This window comes from Anas acuta, chromosome 1, assembly GCF_963932015.1.
Source record: "Anas acuta chromosome 1, bAnaAcu1.1, whole genome shotgun sequence".
NCBI lineage: Eukaryota > Metazoa > Chordata > Aves > Anseriformes > Anatidae > Anas > Anas acuta.
This window is the reverse complement of record NC_088979.1, coordinates 79,868,227-79,891,343: the sequence shown is the minus strand read 5'-3', so window position 1 is coordinate 79,891,343 and position 23,117 is coordinate 79,868,227. Positions and strand designations below refer to the sequence as shown.

At 40.8% G+C, this 23,117-nt stretch overlaps 2 protein-coding genes across 6 annotated transcripts in view; both read left to right on the top strand.

Annotated features, from left to right (window-relative positions):
* ADGRG2 (adhesion G protein-coupled receptor G2) overlaps nucleotides 1–3,984 on the top strand; it is a 61,521-nt gene extending 57,537 nt beyond the window's left edge. For all 4 annotated transcript variants that reach the window (XM_068684176.1, XM_068684170.1, XM_068684163.1 and 1 more), the window contains one exon: nucleotides 1,856–3,984. In XM_068684176.1, coding sequence (XP_068540277.1) covers nucleotides 1,856–2,040 — 185 coding nt within the window. In that variant the 3' untranslated portion in view covers nucleotides 2,041–3,984. The remainder of the gene's footprint in view (nucleotides 1–1,855) is intronic.
* Nucleotides 3,985–4,834: 850 nt separating this feature from the next.
* PHKA2 (phosphorylase kinase regulatory subunit alpha 2) overlaps nucleotides 4,835–23,117 on the top strand; it is a 42,135-nt gene continuing 23,852 nt past the window's right edge. For both annotated transcript variants that reach the window (XM_068684120.1, XM_068684110.1), the window contains exons 1-15: nucleotides 4,835–5,127; nucleotides 6,388–6,546; nucleotides 7,894–7,941; nucleotides 8,699–8,867; nucleotides 9,648–9,730; nucleotides 10,370–10,450; nucleotides 11,934–12,032; nucleotides 12,331–12,477; nucleotides 12,704–12,757; nucleotides 13,311–13,433; nucleotides 15,408–15,503; nucleotides 16,865–16,972; nucleotides 17,693–17,771; nucleotides 19,476–19,614; nucleotides 21,615–21,720. In XM_068684120.1, the coding sequence (XP_068540221.1) occupies nucleotides 5,050–5,127; nucleotides 6,388–6,546; nucleotides 7,894–7,941; nucleotides 8,699–8,867; nucleotides 9,648–9,730; nucleotides 10,370–10,450; nucleotides 11,934–12,032; nucleotides 12,331–12,477; nucleotides 12,704–12,757; nucleotides 13,311–13,433; nucleotides 15,408–15,503; nucleotides 16,865–16,972; nucleotides 17,693–17,771; nucleotides 19,476–19,614; nucleotides 21,615–21,720 (1,569 nt within the window). In that variant the 5' untranslated portion in view covers nucleotides 4,835–5,049. The remainder of the gene's footprint in view (nucleotides 5,128–6,387; nucleotides 6,547–7,893; nucleotides 7,942–8,698; nucleotides 8,868–9,647; nucleotides 9,731–10,369; nucleotides 10,451–11,933; nucleotides 12,033–12,330; nucleotides 12,478–12,703; nucleotides 12,758–13,310; nucleotides 13,434–15,407; nucleotides 15,504–16,864; nucleotides 16,973–17,692; nucleotides 17,772–19,475; nucleotides 19,615–21,614; nucleotides 21,721–23,117) is intronic.

Below are 23,117 nucleotides of genomic sequence, written 5' to 3'. Positions count from 1 at the left end.
GTTGTCTCCCATTTCAGTCTTTATCTGATTTGAGTTGATTAAGAAAGCTCTTCTGCTCATATTACCCTCTTTACTTTTGTGTATGTTTTAGTGCATGATGACCTTTTAAATTAATCATTAAACGTCAACTTTATATTTAAGAGGTTTTGTATAATCTGTTGAGATGTTGTTTCCTTTTTGCAGTCCCAGTGGCACCTCAGTAGTTTGGCAAGGAATTTGTAATTTTTAGTTGACAGCCATCATTATAAGCTCACCTCCTTAAACTCTCATTCTGAAATGTTTAGATTTAGTTGTATATGCATTACATTTTCAAACTGCTAGGAAGATTTATTAACTAGAAAAAACACATGTTCACATGTTATTTTATAAATGCTGTCTCATTCCAAAGAAAAGTGTAGAAATGAGACTTTGATGCAGCTGATACACTGACATATGCCTGAGTGAGTAGGCGAACTGCTGAAAGGCATGCAGTCTGCCTAAAGTGAATGCTTATGCTATAGAGGAACTATTTGGGTAGAGCGATACTAAAGCTGTGTGCCTAAGAGCCCTGGCTGAAGCAGAAGAGAGAAGAGCAGTCCAGGCCAGTCACTCAAGCAGCTGAATCCTTTCTGCAGGAAGGGTTAAGTGCAGGGGAGGAATGTCACCACATACTTCTCCCCCTGGAGACCTCAACAAGAAATAGTTAAAAGCCATCATGTAATGTGGCCCTGCACAGGGTAACATAGCCTTGCATGGGCCCTGCACGTGCTTCTGCAAGGGTTTTTCAGAAGCCCAAGGCAGCAAGAAAGTGAAAGGGGAGGGCAGAGCCATAGCAGGATTCTGCTCTAGGATACTCGAGGTATTTGATGAACTGAAGCCAGGTGTACTAGAAAAGATCAGATCTTGATCCCTGTAACAGACTCATCTTTCGCTGTCTCAGTGTTTCTTACCAGTACTTCAGCTCTTGCCAAAACCATAAGTGGCAAGCAGTTTCTGCATTGATTGTTGTGTCTTTTCAGTAGATTTAACAATAGCCAGTTCTGATGATGTTTGTTTGTGAAGTGTTATATTAGTGCAAATAGCAAAATCTGATGTTTTGTGTTTTTATTAAACATTTTTTATTATTATTTTGCTGTTTCTGGTGTAAATGACAGTTTTGCATCAGTGTTTTTGAACTTACTTTTCATGTTTAACATATCAAAATCATCCTCTCCCAGAAGAAATACTAGTTTTGTTTGGGGTTTTTTCTATCCTGTTTAGTCCTACTCATATGATACATACGGTATCAGGATCACGACACATCTTTAAATGTAAATGCTTTCTGAAAAAATAATAATAATAAAAAAGAGAATAAAATCCATCTGGAAGTGTTTGCACAAATACTTACAATAAGACATCCTAATCCACAGAAAAATTATCTAGACGTAGGAGATTGTATCTGGAGAATCAGGCATTTGTGGAGCTGGTGTTACATTGCATTAGTAGGCGGCAATCAGCAGTGGTATGACACATGTTCACTGTAGGGTTACCCAAATGTTTAAGATTCTCAATCTAAATATGGCTTAGAAAAATATTTGGAGCTAGGCCATATTCTGATTGTTCTCCAGAAATAAATGTTGCAAGATGAGTGCACTTCAAAGGAAAAAAAGTATCATGTTTAGTCCAACAGTTTCTTGTTTCACATACAAAGCAAAACTAAGAACGCTTTTTTATTTAACTAGTTAATGAAAAACTAGAATTAGAATTATTTTGCATATTATCTAGTGATATTTATTCAGAGTCAAAGTCCATATTCTGAGAATTGTGACTTTCACTATTGGAAATACGTAATTCCTACTTTTCTGATAGGGAATGCATTTTTTTTTTGTTTCTACAGGACATATTTCCAGTGAGAAGAATGGTGTTTCTTTCAGCGTACAGAATGGTGATGTGTGTCTTCATGACTTTTCAGGCAAACAATTTGCATTCCAAGAAAAGGATGATACAGGCAGCCAAAATAGCCGTATCTCACTCAGAAGGACTTCAAAGAGGGGAAGCCTAACTTTCATTGAGAAAATGTGATTTCCTTTGAAACAGAACATTGTTTTACAGCGTGAAGTAGAGATTTACTTCAACAGTTTTTACATAATGTGAGAAGACCAAAAACTGATTTTATTTAATATATGGTACTGAAACTTCGAGGCAGCATGTAATGTATTGACAAGGACAATTACTAATTGAAAAAAAAAAAAAAGGTGGGGAGGGAGCTACTGTTTTGACAAGGTATTTCAGATGTTGAATTACAGCTGGTATGTTCCCATTTTCATTCTTCATTAGAGGTTTTTTGAGGATTTTTACATTTAAAAGAAAGTTTTGTTTAGAGCTTTTTTCATTACAACTAAGTTTATCTGGATATAATTATAACGCATAGGTAGTATTGTATAAATGTAGGAAATTACAACTTCTGCATACAAATTACATCTTTAAAAACGTTAGCTATACTGTCTTCAACTTTTTGTATGTTGTAGTTGCAGGCTATAGTGCTGTACATAAGCAGGAAAATGTCTGCCTTTAAGCATCTTAGTGATACTTTTATATTTATTTCTTGTAAATTTAAATATTCCTTTGTATAGAAAAATAATTGCTGTTTTGTTTTAACTTTTATTGTACTTTGCATTTGTCTTTAATTGAAATAATTTACTTTAACATAGAATGATACAGAAGCTAATTTGTTCAGTAAGTAAAATCACTTACAGTGGTTTAAATACATTCACCAGATACAGGACTGTAAATACAAACACTATTGGTCTTTAACCTTTAGTGACCTCATACGACAACAGAGAGGTGTAAGAAACAGGGTGTTTTCAAAGGAGAGTGCCAAGAATGAGGGATTGATAAGCAAAGTAGCCAGTAGGTTATTAAATACAGCTAAGTTGCCGTAGTGGCTTGAGGAAGTCAGTGGAAGCTTTTGCCATTGATTTCAGCAGAGTCAATATTTTATCTTGAGTGTGGGTTCCAGAGATTAAACACACTGCCATTTCTCATCTGCAACGATAAAGTAACAACGTGTTATTTTTTGAATTAAAAAAATAAATACAGAAAATAAATGCTAGCTGCTGTATTTAGTAGTCTAGTAAATTGTTCATTTTTTTGAGTGGCTGTTTTTAAGGGGCAGCTCTTGAGCAGTTACAATGTATTTCTGTTTGTGCTTTGGTCCTTTTTTGGCAAACCAAATCCTGAGGCACTAGCTCAGTAATTCATGAAGCAAAGTTTCGTTTTCTTTGTGTTATTTGTCTGGAAAAGATGGATTTGGGCTCTTCATGTGAAACACCTGAACGAAAATAGAACCCATCCAACATTGTGAAGACTTTTGAAGAGAAATTAGCAGGAGCCCTGGTTGTGCCTACTTCTTACACAGGTGTGCAGCTGTGGCCATTTCTTCTGCTCCGTGCGTTCTTGGAGAAAGGTTGGATGCTGCCAGAGCAAGAGCTAGAACAAATTTAGTGCCACACTGCATACTGATGGACCCTGGAAGGGGAATTTTTTGAGGCAGGCATATGCTGCAAGGGAGAGAGTACTTTGTTTTCCCAGAGGACTCAGTAGGGAGCCCTGGAAATGCTCTTCTCAACCAAATGCATCAGTTGAACACCTCCTTTCTGGGGTGCTCTTGTAGTTCAGCAACTGAACCTCTTCAATACTGAAACCCTCTTGCGGTCCTATATGCAATGCCTGGGTTCTTTTGGTCACCTGTGTCTGAGACTACTCTGAATATGCTTTTGAAGTGCGAACTTAAAGTATTTGTTGTATTTATCCACAAGGTTTTAACTGCATGTTAATAAAAGATGGTACTGGAATGCTAGTAGCTGGAATGCATTTCTGTGAATGCTTTAACTATTGGTGAATTGCCTTTGCACTGTTTCTTGTAAATTTATTTAATGTTCTTGTATTTATATTTTCAACTGTAAAAAATAATAAATTTACAGCAAGTAAACACATAAAATACATAAACTTTGTCTTTTAGATAAATGTGTCGTTATACTGGATTGTGTTACAATTCTTCAGATGACGTGAGCTGGAGAAAATGCTGACCTTGCCCTTACCTTTATTTTTTTTTCCTACATCATATTTCACGTTTCATGGTTCTAGCAGATCTGTTTTTAGTAGAGAGAAGGTCTGACCTAAGTCTGTCTGCTCAATGCTTGTCCTCAAGTCTGCTGAAAGTCTTCCATCAGACCACTGTGAGCACATAGCTGAGTTTGGCTTCGATGATTAAATTCCATACTAGAAAGGGTATCTCCTGTCACTGCTTGGAGTCTTCATTTGCTTTTATTTTGGGGAAAACAAAACCAAAAAATGCGATTAAACAAGTTGGCATGCTGTGATTAACATAGCTCTGTGGCTTCCAGGTCCTAGTAGTTCACGTACAGCTTTGCGACTAAGCCATATTATGGCCTACAGACTTGGCACTTGTTCCTCTGTGTGCTGCTAGCGGTGTGGCCATGGCAGCTCAGAGCCTGCTGAAAGCTGCAACCCCTTTTCTGGGGGAAAGCAGAGTGGAAGACTACGCATCGACTTGTGGTTGTGGAGCTAAGCCCAGGACGTGTGTCAGGAGATTTGGAGCTTAGGTTTGGGTAAACAGCAGCACACGGTGTGCAGCTGGCACCACCTCGGAGAGCAAACCTGTTCCCTGAGCGTGTGCAATCTGCGTTGACGTTTATAGTAAAAAGTGATGCCCTGGAGCAATAAGCGTGTAGGTTTATGCTGTTGTGGGGTTGTGAAACCCTCACCGAACCACAGTTGCACGGCTGCGACTGAGGGAGGTAACGAGCTTGTGAGGAGAGCCCTGCCCCCGCTCCCGCTGTGCAGATCGTCCCCAAATGCTGCCAGAGAGCCACAAGACACCCGGCAGCTCCCCGATCAGGACTTTTTATTTCCACGGTCAGGTATAGAGCCGAGCCGTGCCGCCCATCTCGGCCTCGGCGCTGCTCCCGCCCCGGGCGCTGAGGGGAGGCGGCTCCGGGCCCCGCCCGCGGCCGCCGCCATCTCCTGCTGCCGAGCGCGGCCGGGGGCTGAGGAGGGCTGAGGGCGGCCATGAGGAGCCGCAGCAATTCGGGGGTGAGGCTGGACGGCTACGCCCGGCTGGTGCAGCGGACCATCCTCTGCCACCAGGTGAGGGCAGAGCCGAGGCCGGGGGAATGGAGCCCAGCCCGGGGGGGAGGCGCTGGGGGGGCTCCGCGGTCGCTGCAGGGGAGGCGGGGGTGACCTTGGGCTGCATCCCTGCGTGGCACGGGGCGGTGAGGATTTGGGGGAGACGCCGGGTGGCAGCAAGGCAGGCAGCTCCGGAGGGACTGGGGAGATGCTGTGGGATGGGTCTCCAGGCTTCAGCAGCGAGCCCGAGCGAGCCACCTGCGTGCCCACGAGCAGGAGGTGTTTAGAAACTGGCTTGGGTTGGAAGGGACCTCAGGGACCACCCGCCTCCAGCCCCTTCGCCAAGGGTTTATGATGCTGCAGGGGCTCGCTACGTGCCTGACCTTGTACCTTGCGCCCAGGAGCGTGCCAGGCGTGCGGAGCTGGCACACGAGATGCTGAGCGGTGGTGGTGGGCACCGAGCCCGTGTTCCATATGCCAGGGGTCCCATATGCCAGGGGTCAGATATCTCACCAGCAGCAATTGATCTTACATCCTTCCCAGCCTCTCTGTTTGAACACACAGCTGACAAACAGCCTGAAAAATTAATGGTAATGAAGTGACGGGAGTCAGTGATTAAATGAAAACATTAATGGAGTGTTTGGAGTGCAAGAGACTACCCACTCGGCGTGCTGGGTTTCAGGCAGCGCTGCTGTCAAGCACCGTCACAATTTGCCGTCCTACACATTGGAGGATATAAAAGGACTTTGCATGCATTCATGCTCTAGCTTTCATAAACCACACAGCTAAATAAACAAATATTTTTTTCACCTCCTGGAAGGGAAGTAGTATTTCTTTAACTTCCTCGAGGTCATGCCACAGGCTGAGGTCATGCCACAGGCAAGAACAGATCCTAATCTAGGTTTCTAGTCTTAACTCAGTACCCTGTTTTCCTTCCAAATATGCAAAATTTAAGTTCATATTTCCTCGGTGTATTTCAGACTTCACCTAGTGACTTAGCTAATCATCCTGGGTGGATGAGGATGCCCAGCTAGGTGCTGTAAGTTATATCCCAAAGCATCAAAAGAAATTTTGCATTTTCCTTGTGCGAGTTTGGGAAAGGACTGAGCCTCTCTTTTGTTGTAAAACTGTGACAGCCACAGTGTGCAACCAGTGTGAAATCATCCTTGGCTCTCTTTTGTTTCTGTTTCTTTCTCTTTTAATAAGGAAAGAATTGGCTCATCTGAATAGATGGGATTTCAGGTAATAATGTCCATTCTGTGCTCTCTGTACTCTGTTTAGAACCCAGTAACAGGGCTGCTTTCAGCTGGTACTGACCATAAGGATGCTTGGGTACGGGACAACGTCTACAGCATCCTGGCGGTGTGGGGGCTTGGGATGGCTTACCGAAAGAATGCAGACCGGGACGAGGATAAGGCCAAAGCCTATGAGCTTGAGCAGGTACATCAACGTTTTTGGCATAAACCAGCTGTGCTATTTTTTTGTTTGTTTGTTTGTTTTTGTTTGTTTGTTTTTCATGGGATGGTGGTTGTGAGTGGTGTGCTTGCATTGCTGCCTTGTGTAGGATCTGGCACAGTTTTCCCAGCATGGAATAGGTGTTTTGTTCCCTTGGTGGTAGTGTCTGTGTGCCACAAGGTGGCCTGTATTTCTAGCTGCTTCTCAGGAAGTAATATTTGGAGAACTGAGCAACAGAGAGGCTAACATCTGAACTAAAATATAAACAAAACAGGAACTGGTAGGAGTCAAACTTCCACTGTGTGGCTTTCGAGAAATGTTATGCCCAGATTTACAAGCCTCTCAGATTAAACCTTGAGATTCCTCATGAGGTGTATTGTGGAGTCAAAAATCAAGTTTAGGTTGCTTGAATCCTGGGATATCATTTTATCTGCTGGACTGTTCTTTCTCTTAAGGAGGAACATGCCCTTTAAAGTAGCTGTCTTTGAAATGCGCATGTGTGTAGTCTCATGAAAAGCATACATGGTGTATAGACACGTTTGGTGAGAAAGAAAGGTAAAGATCTCCAAAGTGGGAGGGAACTGAAAGGGGAGGTAGCTCACACAATTAATTTATTTAGTCCGTAGATGGGAAAGTGGGTATCAAAAGAGAAAGTCTAGAGGCAGGTTAAATGGTAGGCAAAGGAGTCAGTATCCTGCTGTAGTTTTGAAGGCATAAACTTTATGAACTTTATGCAGATGTGTTCTTGTCAAACCAGGGTGGTCTGTGGTGACAAAACAACCTTGGCTCAGTTGCTTATCGTCTTTTGAGGCCTTAATAATTTTCTGGATTAAAAAAAAAAAAAGGGTTTGATTTCTTCATTTCAGACTAAATCTTGTGCTTCTCTTTGTGCACGCTAAAGTCCCTTTCTTCACATTAGTCATCTGCTTGCTGCTGTGCTGTATAAAGAGATGAAGAGACTCCACAGGTTACTGTGTCAATGGCTTGCAGTCATTTACCAGTGTTCCCTGGATCTGGTGCTCTACAAACCATTATTACTGTTCTTACAATGTGTGACATTACTCTCCCTTAGCCAGATAGAGAGACCACAGAGGGTTGCTCCACTATTTAGAGAGAACCCATGGGAAAAGATTTATTCTCCTAGATAGGGATCAACCAAATTAAAAAAAAAAAAATAATTAAAAAAGGCATTTAAAGCATTTGAGTCAAACACAATTTCCTGTGTTTGGGAGGACATTAGCAGGGAATGTGAACTTTGTGACTTTTGAATGTTTGTAACATCTGATAAGACTGGCGATGCACGAGTGTCACTGGTTTGCTCTGTTCCTGCAGAACGTTGTGAAGCTGATGCGGGGGCTCCTACAGTGCATGATGAGACAGGTATGTTATAACCCAGCAACATCTACTGCCGGTAGCAGCAAGGTGAGGTGCAGGGCTGTGGGTGGAGGGAGAGAAGGAAAGTATTCTGGAAAACGTGGGTGCCCAGAATAAGAGCCTTACCTCTCCGAGCCATTACTGTATGGAAAGCGTCCATCTGGCAGTAGCGTAGTACCACGGACCTGCAGGCAAGCAGCAGTGAATGGTTTGATTGACTTCCACTTGTGTTTGTTGCCAGTGGGGGAGAAAACTTTTTGGCGTAGGTATGAGCTGAACTAGTATGTGTTGTAAATACAAAGCATTTAATTTGAAGCAGATACTCCATGTGTTTGTTGTTTGTTTTATTTTTACCTGCAAAATGATTGTGTTTTTGCACTTGTACAAGGTGGTATGGGATGTCTTTTTAAAGTTGTGTAGTTTCTTTGAGCAAAACTGGTCCTACTTGCACCTTTTTGAGATCAGGCTTGTAGCAAATCCGTTTTGCATTTGCAAACTGATTTTCCCAAACATGCATACCCGTAACCGAGATCTGAACTTCAACAAGGTGGTTTAAATCTACTTTTTTCCCAAATAGACAAGGATTTAGCTAGAGTCTGAAGTTAAAGCACTCTCTCTCTGTTACCTCATTTTGTTATCAAGCTGAAGTAACAAAAATTAGGACCTTGTGTTTCATCTTTCCTAAGACAAGGTGCTTGTTTTGAAGTTATTTGGAGAATTTCTTCCAATGTTATTCATATTCGAAATCTCTGGTGTTTTTTAGGTAGATAAGGTAGAGAAGTTCAAATGCACACAGAGTACCAAAGACTGCCTGCACGCCAAGTATAACTCAGCTACTTGTGCCACGGTGGTTGGAGATGACCAGTGGGGACATCTGCAAGTAGATGCAACTTCGCTTTACCTGCTCTTCTTGGCACAGATGACAGCATCAGGTAAGCAGAAGTTATGCTAGCCTTGGCTGTTTTGCAGTCTTTGTGTTTTAGCTTTCATTTAAATGGAAAAGAGTTGTAACTAGCTTCAAAGATCTTTGCGTAGTTATTACTCGGAAAATGTTTCTGTGGAAAAGAGATAGAGATGTGAAATTGGAACATAAGCACAGTAAACTGCCAAGGCAGTGTCCATCCACTTAAAGTTTGTTGGCATACAAATACACGAGCTACACAGAGTCATGTCAGAGAAGAGCTGTGTTTGAAGACTATGTGGATTGTGCTGATGGACAAATAGGTTTCTTCAGAGAGTGACCACATCGAGTCAGGTGCCACTAATCCTTTCTGTGTTCCTTTCTTGCTGGCACTGTTTCACTTTGTGCTCTTCCTGAGAGGATAAAGCTCTTATCCTGGTGATCTCCTGGCAGAGCAAGAAGCAGATGGTGGGGTGGGGCTGCTGCTGGAGTTGTGCCGCACAGTTCTTGAGAGCCAGAGCTGGCCCAGGCATCTCTGCTCTGTGCCCTCTGGGGATGAATGCCACTCTCCTGCTGAGGGTGGTTTTTTGGCTGGTCTTTGAAACAAGTGATGTGTATTGGTGGCATTTGAAATATTTTATCAGCAGCAAATAAAAAAAAAACAAACAAGCAGCTGCTTGTCAGTGTGAATTTTTCCATTGGTTTCTGTGGGCAGTATTTGGTAGCAAAGAAGCAAAAGCTTGAAACTCACTGAAGAGTAAATATTTCTGTTTTAATATGTGTAATTATTTTCTTCCTCTCTTCTAATCAGGATTACGTATCATCTTCACCCTTGATGAAGTTGCTTTTATTCAGAATCTTGTTTTTTACATAGAAGCTGCCTACAAAGTTGCTGTAAGTACATACTTAAGTGTTAAACATCTCAACACTGTTCAGATATGGGTGGAAAATTATTTATTGATGGTGAATGAAAACATGGGCTTCGTTTTCCATGAGACGATGTCAGAATCTGTCAGTACTTTACCTTGTGAGCAGCACCTCTGGAGATGGTGGGAGGGTTGTAGAGGGATTTACTGCTGCCTGGGTGAGGTATATTTGTTCTATCATCATAATAGATTTTCTTAAATTATTATTTTGAGTTTTATTGGTAATTAATAACTACTGATGTCTCATCTTATGGGCTTGTCTAAAAAGAGCAAATTGTTGTCAAACATTTTTTTGGAAAGTAAAGACTTGAAGAGGTACAGGGAGAAGCATGCAGGATAAAGGGCTTTGTGTGTTCTGTGCAGAAAGTGGTTCATGATTATAGACCTTATCCTGCTGGGATATGTCTTTATGAACTGCTCTTTAAACATGAGGAAGAGCTCTTCAGAAACTTGGGGAATTTTTTGTTATTTTATTTTTAAGGCCAATAGACAAGTTTCATACAAGGGTCTGGTTTTGTGGTGGGGCTGTGCATGTGGAGGCAAGGGAGGGAAATAACTAGTTTTGTGTGTAACCATGCCTTTTTTTTTTTAAATGTTATTCTTGCAGGATTACGGCATTTGGGAACGTGGTGATAAGACAAACCAGGGCATCCCTGAACTGAACGCGAGCTCCGTAGGGATGGCCAAAGTGAGAGTGTCTTCCTGACTCCTCCTTCTTGGCTGTTCTCTTACTCTAAATGGCTCTAGTGAACCCGATAGCTTCCTTTGCATAGCTTTCTTGGCCCCTGCAGCTGTTAACTGATTGTATAAGAATTTTTGTTTGGGTGTGAATTGAATATTTAGTGCCAAATCCTTGTGATAATGGCTACCGTTGAAGGACAGTTGTTCCAAGGACTGCAAAACATCTAGCAGGGTCACTGAGGCATGCATCTGATAGATTCAGTGAGGTACAGTCTCATGAAGTGGCCTTTTTTTTTTTTTTTTTTCCGTTCCTCCTTCTTAATTATCTACCCTCAGTATTATATGGGATGTTTTTGTGATAAGATTAAGTAAGGTGTAAATTCTGGAAAACAGCAGGATATCAGTCTTAAGAAATTATTCACAAGGCATCTGGGGGACTGACAGGCCGAGTATTATTAACATCAAAATTGCAGTTGCATTTCAGCATGATTTATCAGTAACCAAGATCCTGTGTGGCTGGCTGCAAGAGGGAGAAGCTGCTGGTGTTGGCTGCGGTTCAGTCAAAGAGTGACAAGGCAGCTTCAGTGGGGGTGCCTCAGTGTGAGGTTTTTGTCTTGAATAGTCTGGTTGCTGTGGTCCCTCTGCGTTAGGGTGAAGCTGCAGGATACAAGTGGACATGGAGCAGCACTCAGTGCTACCACAGCCCAGCAAACTGGAGTTTCAGGGGAAAGCTTTGCTAAGCTGGCTCTGGTAGCCCAGTCCTTGCTCTCTTCCTGCCCCAGTCCCTGGGTGACTCTGCAAGCCCCACATCAGCAAAGCCAGGGTTTTGTAGCCTTCTAGGTTAAAGTAGGGGTGCTCAAACAAAGTGGTTGGGCTGCTAATGTCTTCCCTAGGCATACACATTATGGCTGTGAGGTACAAGATATGCAGAGACAGGGCACGATGTGTCTGGTTGGCCATTAGGAGTGCAGAGAGCAGACATCTCATCTCTCTTTCCCTCAGGAGGTGCTGGTATCAGTAAGAGAAGGAGATGGCAATGCTCTCCTCTCCGGGAACCAGCCTCCGATGGTCCTGGGCATGCTGAGCAAGCCTCGTTCTGTGAATAGCCCTGCAGGAAGGAGGATTGAAAGGCTGCTAAATGGAGGAGTTACTTTGGGCTGTGGGACAGCAGAAGCATTTATTACTAAATATTCTTTAGGTATTATCTCAGCAGAAGCAGCGCTCCCCATTGCTTTGCATTGCATTTTAATCATAAGAAGGGTCACCAGCTCACCAGTCCTGTATCCTTCTAGTGGAAAGGCAAAAATATTTATTTTTTCTAAAATACTTCAGTGCTTCCCCTTTAAGTTGAAAAAGTGTTTGTGAAGCAAACTTCTGTCTACCCTAATTTAATTCTGAAGAAAAGCACGGGTGCTAGGGTGTATACTTGACTTAAAAGTTATTTAATGTTTGTTTTTCTTTGTGTGTGTGTGTGTTTGTTTGTTTTGAAGGCTGCTTTGGAAGCAATAGATGAACTAGATCTTTTTGGAGCTCATGGAGGGCACAAATCAGTGATTCACGTTCTTCCTGATGAAGTAGAACATTGTCAGGTAAAAACTAGTTTTCTCTTTCATTTGCCAGGAGAAAACCCAGGTCCCTTTCACCTTCCCTTTTGTTCTAAAATTTAATGTTGATTAACTGAACTTAATGAGGATGACTTCAGACTGCGCTGTTCACCCTGTTTATAGTAGATCACATGAAAGTGTGTTCTCCTATTAACTCAGCTAAAATAATTAAGCAGTGAATTCTTTCTCAGTTTGCAAATAGTATATTCCATTTGCATTTTACATAGTCTTTTGAACAAGACAAATTATTTTACATCCCTCTCTTTGTTCCTGTTTTGCTCAGTCTATACTTTACTCCATGTTGCCAAGGGCATCCACGTCAAAGGAGATAGATGCTGGCCTTCTCTCTATTATTTCTTACCCGGCTTTTGCAGTGGAGGATGTCAACCTTGTTAATGTAACCAAGAGTGAAATCATATCCAAACTGCAGGTAAGGATTTCATTTATTTTTATTTGTCAGAGGGAAAGAGAAGCAAAACTTCCTTTCTTAACTGAAAATCCTTAAACAGAGATTGACAGACTTGGTGGGGCTCTGCATGGAACAGAGGGAGGAAAATCCCTAAGTGGCACTGGAATCTCACTGCTTATACACAGATGTCAGTCTATGAAGAAGAATGGTTATGAGAAGTTTTCTGTAATTTTGTCTGTTTTTATAGGGCCGCTATGGCTGCTGTCGTTTTCTCCGGGATGGCTACAAGACACCCAGAGAGGTATTTCTGATGTGTATTTTCAGTAGACATTAGGAAGAACATTATCTCTTGTTTATGGACAGTTTTTTTGTCTCATGTACATGAAGGGTGAAGTTCTGCATCATTGTTAAGACATCTTAATGGCGACATCTTTGGTAGCAATCCAGGCATCCGCCCTGGGAATGACTCATGTCTGAAGGAGACTAGTGGTTTGAAAACCACTTATTACTGAGAGAAGTTAATGCATCATTCTACAAGGAGTGACATGCTTATGGTGCCTAAGGGGAAAGCAGTGTGTTTGAGGTGCCCCAGGGTGTCTTTGAACTAGGGCAGAGACAAATTATTGGATGACACCTAGATTCTAAGTCTGGGAAGGGTTGATTTGTCTGGAAACAGATTAAATGAGCCTGGGACTGAATGTGAAAAAGAAATCAAGAGGCTGCATGGAAGCTGGTTCCTTTGTTTTTATTGGTTTCTTGGTTTTAATTACTTGTATAAAATAGGCTTCCATTATGTATGGAGTTTGAGTGACTAATTTAGCACCGTGACTAAATGAACATGATTGAATTTCCAGGATCCAAGCAGGCTGCACTACGATCCTGCTGAGCTCAAGCTGTTTGAGAACATTGAATGTGAGTGGCCAGTGTTCTGGACGTACTTCCTAATTGATGGAGTATTTAATGAGGACAAAATTCAGGTGAGGAAAAAGGAAACACCTTTGAACGAAAATGCAAAGAAGTATTTTGTAGCTTTGCTCTATGTTTATTTTGCTTATCGGTTGTCTCCATGAAAGTCCCAATGACCCGTTCTTGTAGTAGAACCCAGCAGAAGGCAGGTCCTTCACCATATGCAATATTGATGTAGATGAATTAAGTATTTGTGTAGATGAATCAGGTACTGCAGATACCAGTAGCTAGGTGAGGACATAGAGCCTTTGGTCTTGCATGCTGCTCTGGGGCTGTGGTGTGTTAGGTGTTACTATTTGAATCTCATGCAATATTGATGCTCTGTTGGCATCAAACACTACTGGGAATTCACTGGGATTCATAAAAATTCGCTTTCATACATTCAGGGAGATTTGGGGTGGGTTAGACCCTTATGAGGAGCCATTTCATTTTCACTGATTTCATAAGTTAATTGCTGGTTCCTTAAGTTGTTTCATGCCTTTGCTGTGTCAAGCATTCAGTGGTCATGGGAGCTAAATTGACTGTAGCCCTCCAAAGGTTATAGACCTTCCTGGAGGCTACTGGTAACTTAAAGAGCAACAAGTAACCAGGACTAAGTGTGTTCACACCAAGAGTTCTGCAGATTGGTGGCTTGACAGAAGTAACGAATACATGTGACCTAAAATTGCCCAGTATGCAGAGGGACTGGAGTTTGCTAAATATAATCCATCATAAATAAAATGCCATCAGAAACAAAGCTGGGAATTTCAGATCAAAAAACCTTGCTGTGCCAGAGGTAATAAATCAAGTGAGATATTTACTAGCACAAGAAATATGAGTTGCTTTGTTGTACAAAGCAGAAGTAGTCTGGTGGGGAGAGAAATGGCATTGTTTCATGAGGAGAAAAATCAGAGTTCACTGAAACTCTGGCAATAAGCTCTCTCTTCAGAAAGCAGTCTTTAGAATTTAGTTAGGTGATCTAGGAAAGTCTGTACCTGATTATCTTTATGGTATGCAGATGATCTGTGCTAGGGTGAGCTCAGAATGTACAATTGCCCCCAGTTCCCACAGTATAAACATAAAGTGACTTGAGACACTCCGGTGAGCGTCTAGTCTTCCATAGTTACTGTGGCAAACATGTAGTTGCAGTGGCAGCACTTGTTAGGAAAATAAGCAGCCTGAGGACTCAGAAAGAGTGGATAAAGATATGGTACACTAGTATTTTCAGTACTCTGACAGAACATGTGGGTACCTTAACTTGTGCATTAGACTGTAGATACTTCCTCAGAAAGGTATAGCAGAAGTAGGACTTCAAAGGTAAGTTCTGGTAGTGCTGGAAGACAGCTTCCCTGTAAGAACTCAGAGTGCAGTAGTTAAGAAAGGGGAGAAAATAAGGAATCTGGCAAAAAGAATACTGAATGTTTTTCATTTTGTATCAGCCTGATATTCCTGTTCATAACATGTTGTCTAGCAACACAAGAGCAAGAGGATTTTCCATTCAGTTAACTTAGGTATTTTTAATCAGTTTACATCTATTTTAATTTTTCCCCAGGGTGAATTCTTAAGAGAAACTGAATTCCCAATCTTGTAAAGCAGGATTCAGAAAATCATAGACAAATGTGCTTGGTAGAAAGCTAACAATTCATACACCTTACACTCCTCGTGGATATTGTCAGTCCTGACATATTCCATGTCACTGCATCATCATCATCAAATTGCATGCAGAATTTGTTCCAGTAACTTCTCAATTGTAGTGTGTTTAGTGCTTCAGTAGTTTGTTGCTGGTTAAAGATGTGTGCTCATGTTTTGGAGGCTGATAATATTGAGATGCTGGAACAATATCTGAGAATTTGAAGCCTTCCATCAGCAAGTTGTGATCCACCTCACCACCACCCTTGTTGTTTATTTGTTACTAATTTTCAACAGAAAATTACTGAAATTTTAACTTTCACTGTTTCTGTTTTGCTGAATATATTGTCAATTCTCCCTTCTGTAAATATTTCCAGGTAGAAGAGTACAGAGAAGCTTTGGAAGGAATACTTATTAGAGAAAAGAATGGAATAGTTCTAATGCCTGAGCTGTACGCAGTCCCTCCAGAAAAGGTATTGTGAAACTGAAGCATCCACTTCTGTATGGGAAGTATAGATAACAAAATCAGTGTCAAATGGTAAACTTCAGGCTTACAGATGATGAAATCTGGGAGCTCGGAATCTTGAGTGCCTAGGGAAGTTCTAGAGTAGATATAAAATTTTAAAGTTCTTATAACAAGACATATTTAAAAAGGGCTGCTGCTGATTTACAAACTGAAGCTCAAAGAAGAAATAAACATAAACTGTCCTGCCTGCCTATTCTGTCAATGGTTTGTGCTCTTTTTCTCCTAGAGGTTGTATTTAAGATAAATACAGGTTTCAGATGAATTTGGGTTTGTTAGATTTTTTTTTTTGTGAGTTTGTTTATTGTTTTCCTTTTTCCCATTTTTGCTGTCACTGTTTTACCTGTTTATCCCATTGTGACAGAAATTCAGACAACATTATGTGCTCTTCCATGGTATTTGCTTTTGTATCTCTCCCTGCCCAATTCTCCTCCCACTGCAGACTTCTCAGCCCTCACGCAGTAAGGGCGTGGGGCCTTCTGGCTTGGTCTGAGAAGGGAAGGGATGCCAAAGGCTGATGTTTTGGTCAGACATCTGAGACTGAAGCTCTGAGTTATCTGCCTAGTGGGAACAAGTGTGTAGGAGTTCAGTCTTCTTGTGAATTTTGATGTGATGATGATCTGATGAACACAACAAATAAATGGGGTGTTTTTTGCCTGCTATTTATATATTTTAAAATGGCTTAAAGATGGATAAAGATGTTATCCAGCAGGTTTTATCCCCTATCCTCAAAAGACCTGTATACTGCAAAATCAAGTCATGTTGTTGTTGTTGTTGTAGGGTCTTGCGTTGTTGTTTTTGTTTCTTTGTTTGTTTGTTTTTTGCTTGTTTTTCCTAAATTAATAGTCTTAATTTTTCCATTGAACGTTCTTGCTAACTCAAGAAATGCGGAATAGCCTTCATTTTTGGAAAGCACCTTCAAGTTAACTTTCAGGAAGATAGATTGTCATCATTGAAATTCAGGCATCATTGTTCAAGGAGCTGGAAAGCAGACAATTCCCTTCAAGCTGCCAGAGGGAAGGCAGTGAAGGGATGCTAAGAAGAAAGTGGAGGTGCTAACACCAAAGCTCTAGTTGCATGCAGAGTCCCCATTCAACCTCCAGCTTTGAAGGTCCGGGTGGTTTCCATTAAGGAAGCATAGTTCTTGTCCTAGAGAGCATTCAGCCTCAGAAGTAAAATCAAGAGATATCGGTAATAATAATAATACCAGATTAGAGTGGATAGATGATAGACTTTGTATTTTCAAATCCGTGTTAATGATTGTTCTTCAGAACTTTAAGGTAATTTTCTTGTTTGTGCTTTTGTTGTCAGGTGGACGAGGAGTATGAAAATCCTCACTCAGTGGATCGTGTCCCCATGGGAAAGCTGCCTCACCTTTGGGGCCAGTCAATGTACGTCCTTAGCTGCTTATTAGCAGAGGTAATTATTTCTTGTATAGTAGGTGAGTTTGTACTTCATTTTGTACTGAGCTGGGTTAGGCTTTAAGTAAAATTTGATTGTCAGGCAGGGGACACTGAATTTTCCAGAACATGCACATGGACAATGAAGGGATGACTGAGCTTTCAGGAGCTTTCTTTTTTTATTATTTTATTTTATTTTTATTTTTTGTATATATGTAGATAGATACTAAATTGTCTGTTTCTTATCAAGCTGAGTAAGTTGCCAGATGGACTGGGTATATGGCATAGGCTAGAAGAGTGTGAATTCCAAGCTGACTTGGCTGCTTCAGAGCTAAGATTCTGCACTGTTTCGGCTCCAGTGGGTTGTGCCTTATTCTGTGGCATAAAATGCCTGCAGAATTGTCCAGTATTAGTCATGGGCTTGTTAAAGGAACAGCTGAGTATCTCTGTAGAGCTGCAGAAAAATCACTGACCTGGCAAATTGCTTCACTTGCTGCAACTCTGAAATAGGAATTCAGGATATACAGATTGTGTCAGTCATAACCGTTTCCACATTATTCTGAAAAATACTGCAGCTGTTTTTATTGAATATACTACTTAGTGGATGGTGAAACTAGACTTTAAGACTTGCTTTCCCATTAAAAATGAAAATTGGTTAAGATAGATTCTAGATGTCATCAAAAGCCTGTTACTTAATTTTTGTATGTGTCCTTTCTTTTTTCTTCTGCTTTTATTCTAGGGATTTCTGGCTGCAGGTGAAATTGATCCCTTAAACAGAAGATTTTCTACTGGATTTAAACCTGATGTTGTGGTACAAGGTCAGGGAATTTTTCAAACGTTCTGGGTAAATGGGAGTATGTGGCAGTGAAGTCTGTATGCATGGAAATGAAGAAAGACATGTTTTAAAATGATGTGGGTTTTCACATGGTACACAGATGCTTTTGGGATACTGTGATAATGAGAAGAGGGTTGTTTCTCTGGCTGCTTTTTTCCATGAGAGAAGATCAGCTTTAACAAACCTCTTAAATACTTCTTTGGTCTATTCTCCCATGTGCCTGGTGACAGGACGAGGGGGAACGGGCTAAAGTTGCGCCAGGGGAGGTTTAGGTTGGATATGAGGAAGAACTTCTTTACTGAAAGGGTTGTTAGGCATTGGAATGGGCTGCCCAGGGAAGTGGTGGAGTCACCATCCCTAGAAGTCTTTAAAAGACGTTTAGATGTAGAGCTTAGGTTTAGTGGGGACTGTTAGTGTTAGGTCAGAGGTTGGACTCGATGATCTTGGAGGTCTCTTCCAACCTAGATGATTCTATGATTCTATAAAATTTTAAGACTGAAGACTGGGGAATGGAGAGTGGCAGACTTGATCTTAAATTGAAAAGAAAGGTCATGGCAGATACTAGCAGAAAAGAGCAAGATTGACAGGAGAGCTGTCCATTCAGTCAGGTTTTTGTTCAGCCCCTTTTCAGAGGAATGAGGAGAGTAACGAGCGGGGTGGATCTCTGTTCCTGGAGGTGAGGAGCAAGCTAGACAGCAGAAAGCAGCTGGACTTAGGGCTGCCTTTTGTGTGCTTCAGGGAGTAGCATCTTTCATCAGTTCAGGAACAGCCAAACCCACATAATTAAGTGGAGGGCAAACACCAAAGGCATAAAGCCTTTTCCAGGGTCTGACCTGGTTGCTTTTCCAGAATGGCACATTTAGCAGGAGCAGTCTTCATCAGTGGTATTTTGACCTGGACAGGTGCTTGTTTACCCCCGTCTTGAAGTATCATTGTGGTAGTGTTGTGTTACTCTGAAATGCTTGATTTCTCATAGAAATATAAATGCATTCTTACTTTTAGCATTCTTTGACAACGATTTATAATGTAAAGAATACTGAATTATTAGCCCCAAATCAATGAGCCATCTGGCATGAGCAAAACTTCATGCAGGACAAGAGGCAGAATCAGGCTCTGGATTATAAATTCCTCCATTTGGGGCTTTTTTTTCCCCCTACTTCTGCCAAGTTAATGGCCTCTAACATTTATTGCTGTACGGATAATGGCACCTCTTTGCCATTGACCTGACTATGTAAATACAATGTGCCATACAAAAGCAACAAATACAGGGTCTTGCAGGGGCAAAGTCTTGTCTCCTGAAAGAGACTGCACAGTCCAAACTTGTGGTACTGAAAAAGATTCAAAGAAAATGATAAAGCCCCAAGAAAGCTGCTCTTAACCTCAGAGCTGGCCCTGCGTTGATCAGGGGTTTGGAGTAGAGGCCTTGTGAGGTCCCTTCCAATTTGAGTTACTTTGTGATCCAGAGTGGAAAAGAATGACAAGATGTACTGAAGAGCAGAGAGCCTGAAGCTCTCTGAAATCCTCTTGCAATCCCCTTAGATCTCATGGAGTCATAAATTAAGAAAGAAGTAAGGTCTTTGTGCATTTTTAGTCAATTACACGGTAGCTGAGAGGTGACAACAAAGGCAGTCAGTTAAAAAGAGAAGAACTTTGGTTCTTACTGGTGTTTGTGTCTTCTGTGATGCAGTAACTATTCTGGCAGAATCTAATCAAATTAAGAATCTACTGCAAGACCATGGAATCGATGTTCAGAGCATTGCTGATATCCATCCACTGAGAGTGCAGCCAGCTCGCATCCTGAGTAATCTCTACACCAAGTTGGGTAGGTATTTAAATATGGAAGCCTCTCTACTGCTGTACAGTTCTTTATTTTTATGTTTTCTTTCCCATTGTCTCAACATCTTTGACTTTGAAAAACAAAATCAACAAAACAAACAAAAAATAAATAAAAACACACAACCAAACACAAATAACCTCCCACATTTGTGTAGGGAAGGTTAACAGCATTACAACTTTTGTCTTAAATAAGAGTCTCCAACAGGGAAGAAAAACTGACTCATGATAAAAAATGGCCAAAATACAAGTTTCTCTGTGCCCAGTTGTGACAGAGCTAGGCAAGCACTGACTCTTTGTCCTGCAGGAGCTACTTCCAAAAAGAAAAACTGGCTTTAAAAACAAACAAACAAAAAAAGGCCTGGAAAAAAATGTAGAAAAAGCAATGTTTCTCCTTTCAGAAGTCAGAATACTTCTGTCTTTGGTCTGGAGACCTTGCAATACAATTGCCATTCTACCAGCAGACTCTCTGGGAAGTTTTCGGTTCCAAACCAGGGAAGCTATCCTGTTATCAGAGCAACTCTGGCCTGTCAGGTTCTTGCTATGTTCCTTCCAACCCTGAGCTGAGTAGAGCTGCTTCCATTTCTGCTGCAAATCCAAAAGCCTTTAGGTCTTTTCTAACCTGAAGACTTTAAATAAATTTCCAATTCCTCAGCAGTGGCCCTTGAGGCCTGTTGTCCCTCTGAGCCTGACAATTGGATTAAATAAATGCACAAAATCTCAAACTGATTATAGTTAAGCTGAAAATCAGATAAGCCTTCAACCAACTCTGGCTCTTCTTATAATCCTTGCTGGAATGAAGGAAGTCTTGGTGAAAATTTGTTACATGTATTCCTAATTGAACTTACTTTTACTACTTGAAGCATGCCAAAAGTTTATGACTCAAAACTATGGATATTACTACAAAGTAAGATTTATGAGGTGGGTCAACATTGATAGATTTCTTTTTCAGCATAGGTAAGGGGAGCTATATCATGCTTCTCTGCCTTATCTATAGCATGTTCCCATGGCAATAAGGTTTATGGATAATGTGGAAGAAGAGCATGAGACTGTTCATGGTTTTATTTTTCATTGTTATGTTTGTTGTTGTGTGTTTTTTGTTGGTTTTTTTTTTTTAATAGGAAGTTTTTTAGAACCTTTGAAACATCCAAAATAACACGGCCTTCAAATAAATCTTAGAAATTGTGCCCTTTATGTGAAGGAAAATTCCATATACTGATTTTTATTTTTTTTTTTGAAGAATTTGTCTTTTTATTACAAAGAACTTCTAACAAATGAAACATTTGCAGGGCTTTGCTGAAGTTTGCAGTTATTCTGTAATAGTTTGAAATAGCTTTCTTTCACTAGTGGGGGGTGAGTAGGCTGCTTTGACACATTGGTGTACTGTTTTTAACAGTGACTTTTTTGGTAATGTTCACAGGGATTTCTTTTCAGGCACATACTTGTTTGGCTTATTCTTCTTGTCAGACAGATTCAAGTCAGCTCCTGGGTGCTGGAGCAAAGGGTGCAGTGCAGAGCATTAGCTAATAAGCCCCACTGAGAAAATTGGGTTTTATTACCCCCATGAAAAGAAAATCTGTCTCTGTATTGAGGTGTGCTTTAGCCTTTTAAGGTCAAGGACTTTTAAGGTTCTACAGTGAAAGGCAATGAAATTTCTGTTACATGTTGATGGCCTGTTTTTTGAAAGGGCATACTTCTTCTTCTTGGTGGTGAAGTTTTGTGGGCTGAGCAATGAATATAAAAGACCTAATTCCATGGTTGGTAAAGCCAAAATCTCAATTTTGAATCAGGCCTTTGAAGAACCCTAGCTATTATATTGATTTAAAATTTGATTTATATTGATACAAAGCACACTAGTCTGTAGCATCTCATTCTTATCTATCTTTTGCTCTGCTGATACGAATGAAGTAGATCTCTTGGCCTAAAATGGTGGTTGTGGAAAACCAAAGAGGAAGTGTTAGGTGACTTTTTTTCCTATTTTCTTTACAGGTAGGAATGAAAACATGAAATTAAGTGGACGTCCACATCGACACATTGGAGTGCTGGGTACCTCCAAGCTGTATGTGATAAGAAATCAAATTTTTGCCTTTACCCCTCAGGTGAGCATGTAAAGCTGGCAGGGGAATCCCTGTGTACTTAATGGCTAATCGTTAATGAAGAACTTTGCTTTCATGTGCTGTCACTCCACTTTAGGCAGAGCAGGGCTAATAAAGCAGACGTACTTTGCTTTGCGGGTTTTTTAGGACCATTGGATGATCAAGGTAGTAGGAGTACTGATAAATGCCTCTTCGGTCATATAGAGTCTGGCTTCTCTAGCTTTTGGCTCAGAAGGCCACAGCAAATCAATAGTGCAAAGTTGTTACTGAGCGCTGCCTGTAAATAAATTATTTAATTAGCTAGAATGCCCAACATTCTAGCTAATTAAATGATTTATCCAAAAATGTGCCCATTAATATTTTGTTTCTTCTGATTTCTTAGATGGAAAATGTAGTTACACTCAAGTGTGCCAAGTACTATAACCCCAAAGACACTTAGAAAAAACGATGTTCTTTCTTATTCTGTTTAGCAGCTTTTTCAATGTAACTAGAAGTTTGGACCCTCCTACAATTAAACGTTGTGTGTTTTTTTTTTTTTTTTTTTATATAAGCATAAAGAAATACTACACACTTCTTGTAGCCTTATTGTAGCCGTTTGTACCAGAAGTTCAAGGGGTCATCTACACCAAACATGAGCAAATGGAGCAGGGGGAGGAATGCTCACACCCTCCTAAATATTTGATTAATATAATCTTTAAATTCCAGTGGAATAGATTCCGTGGATTCCACAGATGGCTTCTGCAGTGCTGTGTAATGACCAGACTTCATCAGTTTTACTGCAAGTAGTGTGGATCCCTTTCTGTTTTTGCCCAGGTCAATTGATCACAACAGGCTTTATACAAGATACTTCATGCACAAGAAGATTGGTTATTGTGTTATGTTGTTCCACACCAATATCCACTTTTGCAAATTAGGGAAAAATTCCTTAGAGTTGTGACTATTATTTAAATATCTCTTTGTCCACATCTTGCTATATAAATATTAGGACACTGTACTCCAGCTGAAACCTTGGCATGTGTCAAGTATGGACATACCTACTAATATTTTCCAAAATGGCATTTATCTTTGCATCAGCAACACACTTTCCTTATTTGACAAACTTCTATAACATTTTCTATTGCACTTCTTAGGCAAGCATTCCTCCCGCCCCTTCTGGTGGAGTGGAATTTATGTTTAATTTCACCTTCTGAAGGTTAGCAATTAACTCGTTTTTGTTGATCTTGAGTAATGTCCACGGATTTAGTGGTTTCATAGTTTGCATTTCATCCAGTTCTCTAATGAAAACATTGATTAGAGATAGGACAAAGGCTGACCCCAGTTAGACACCCTCTCTGTTTGAGAAAATGGTTAATAACTACTGTTTGAGAGCAATTTTGAAGCAGTTTGACCTTTTCAGATGT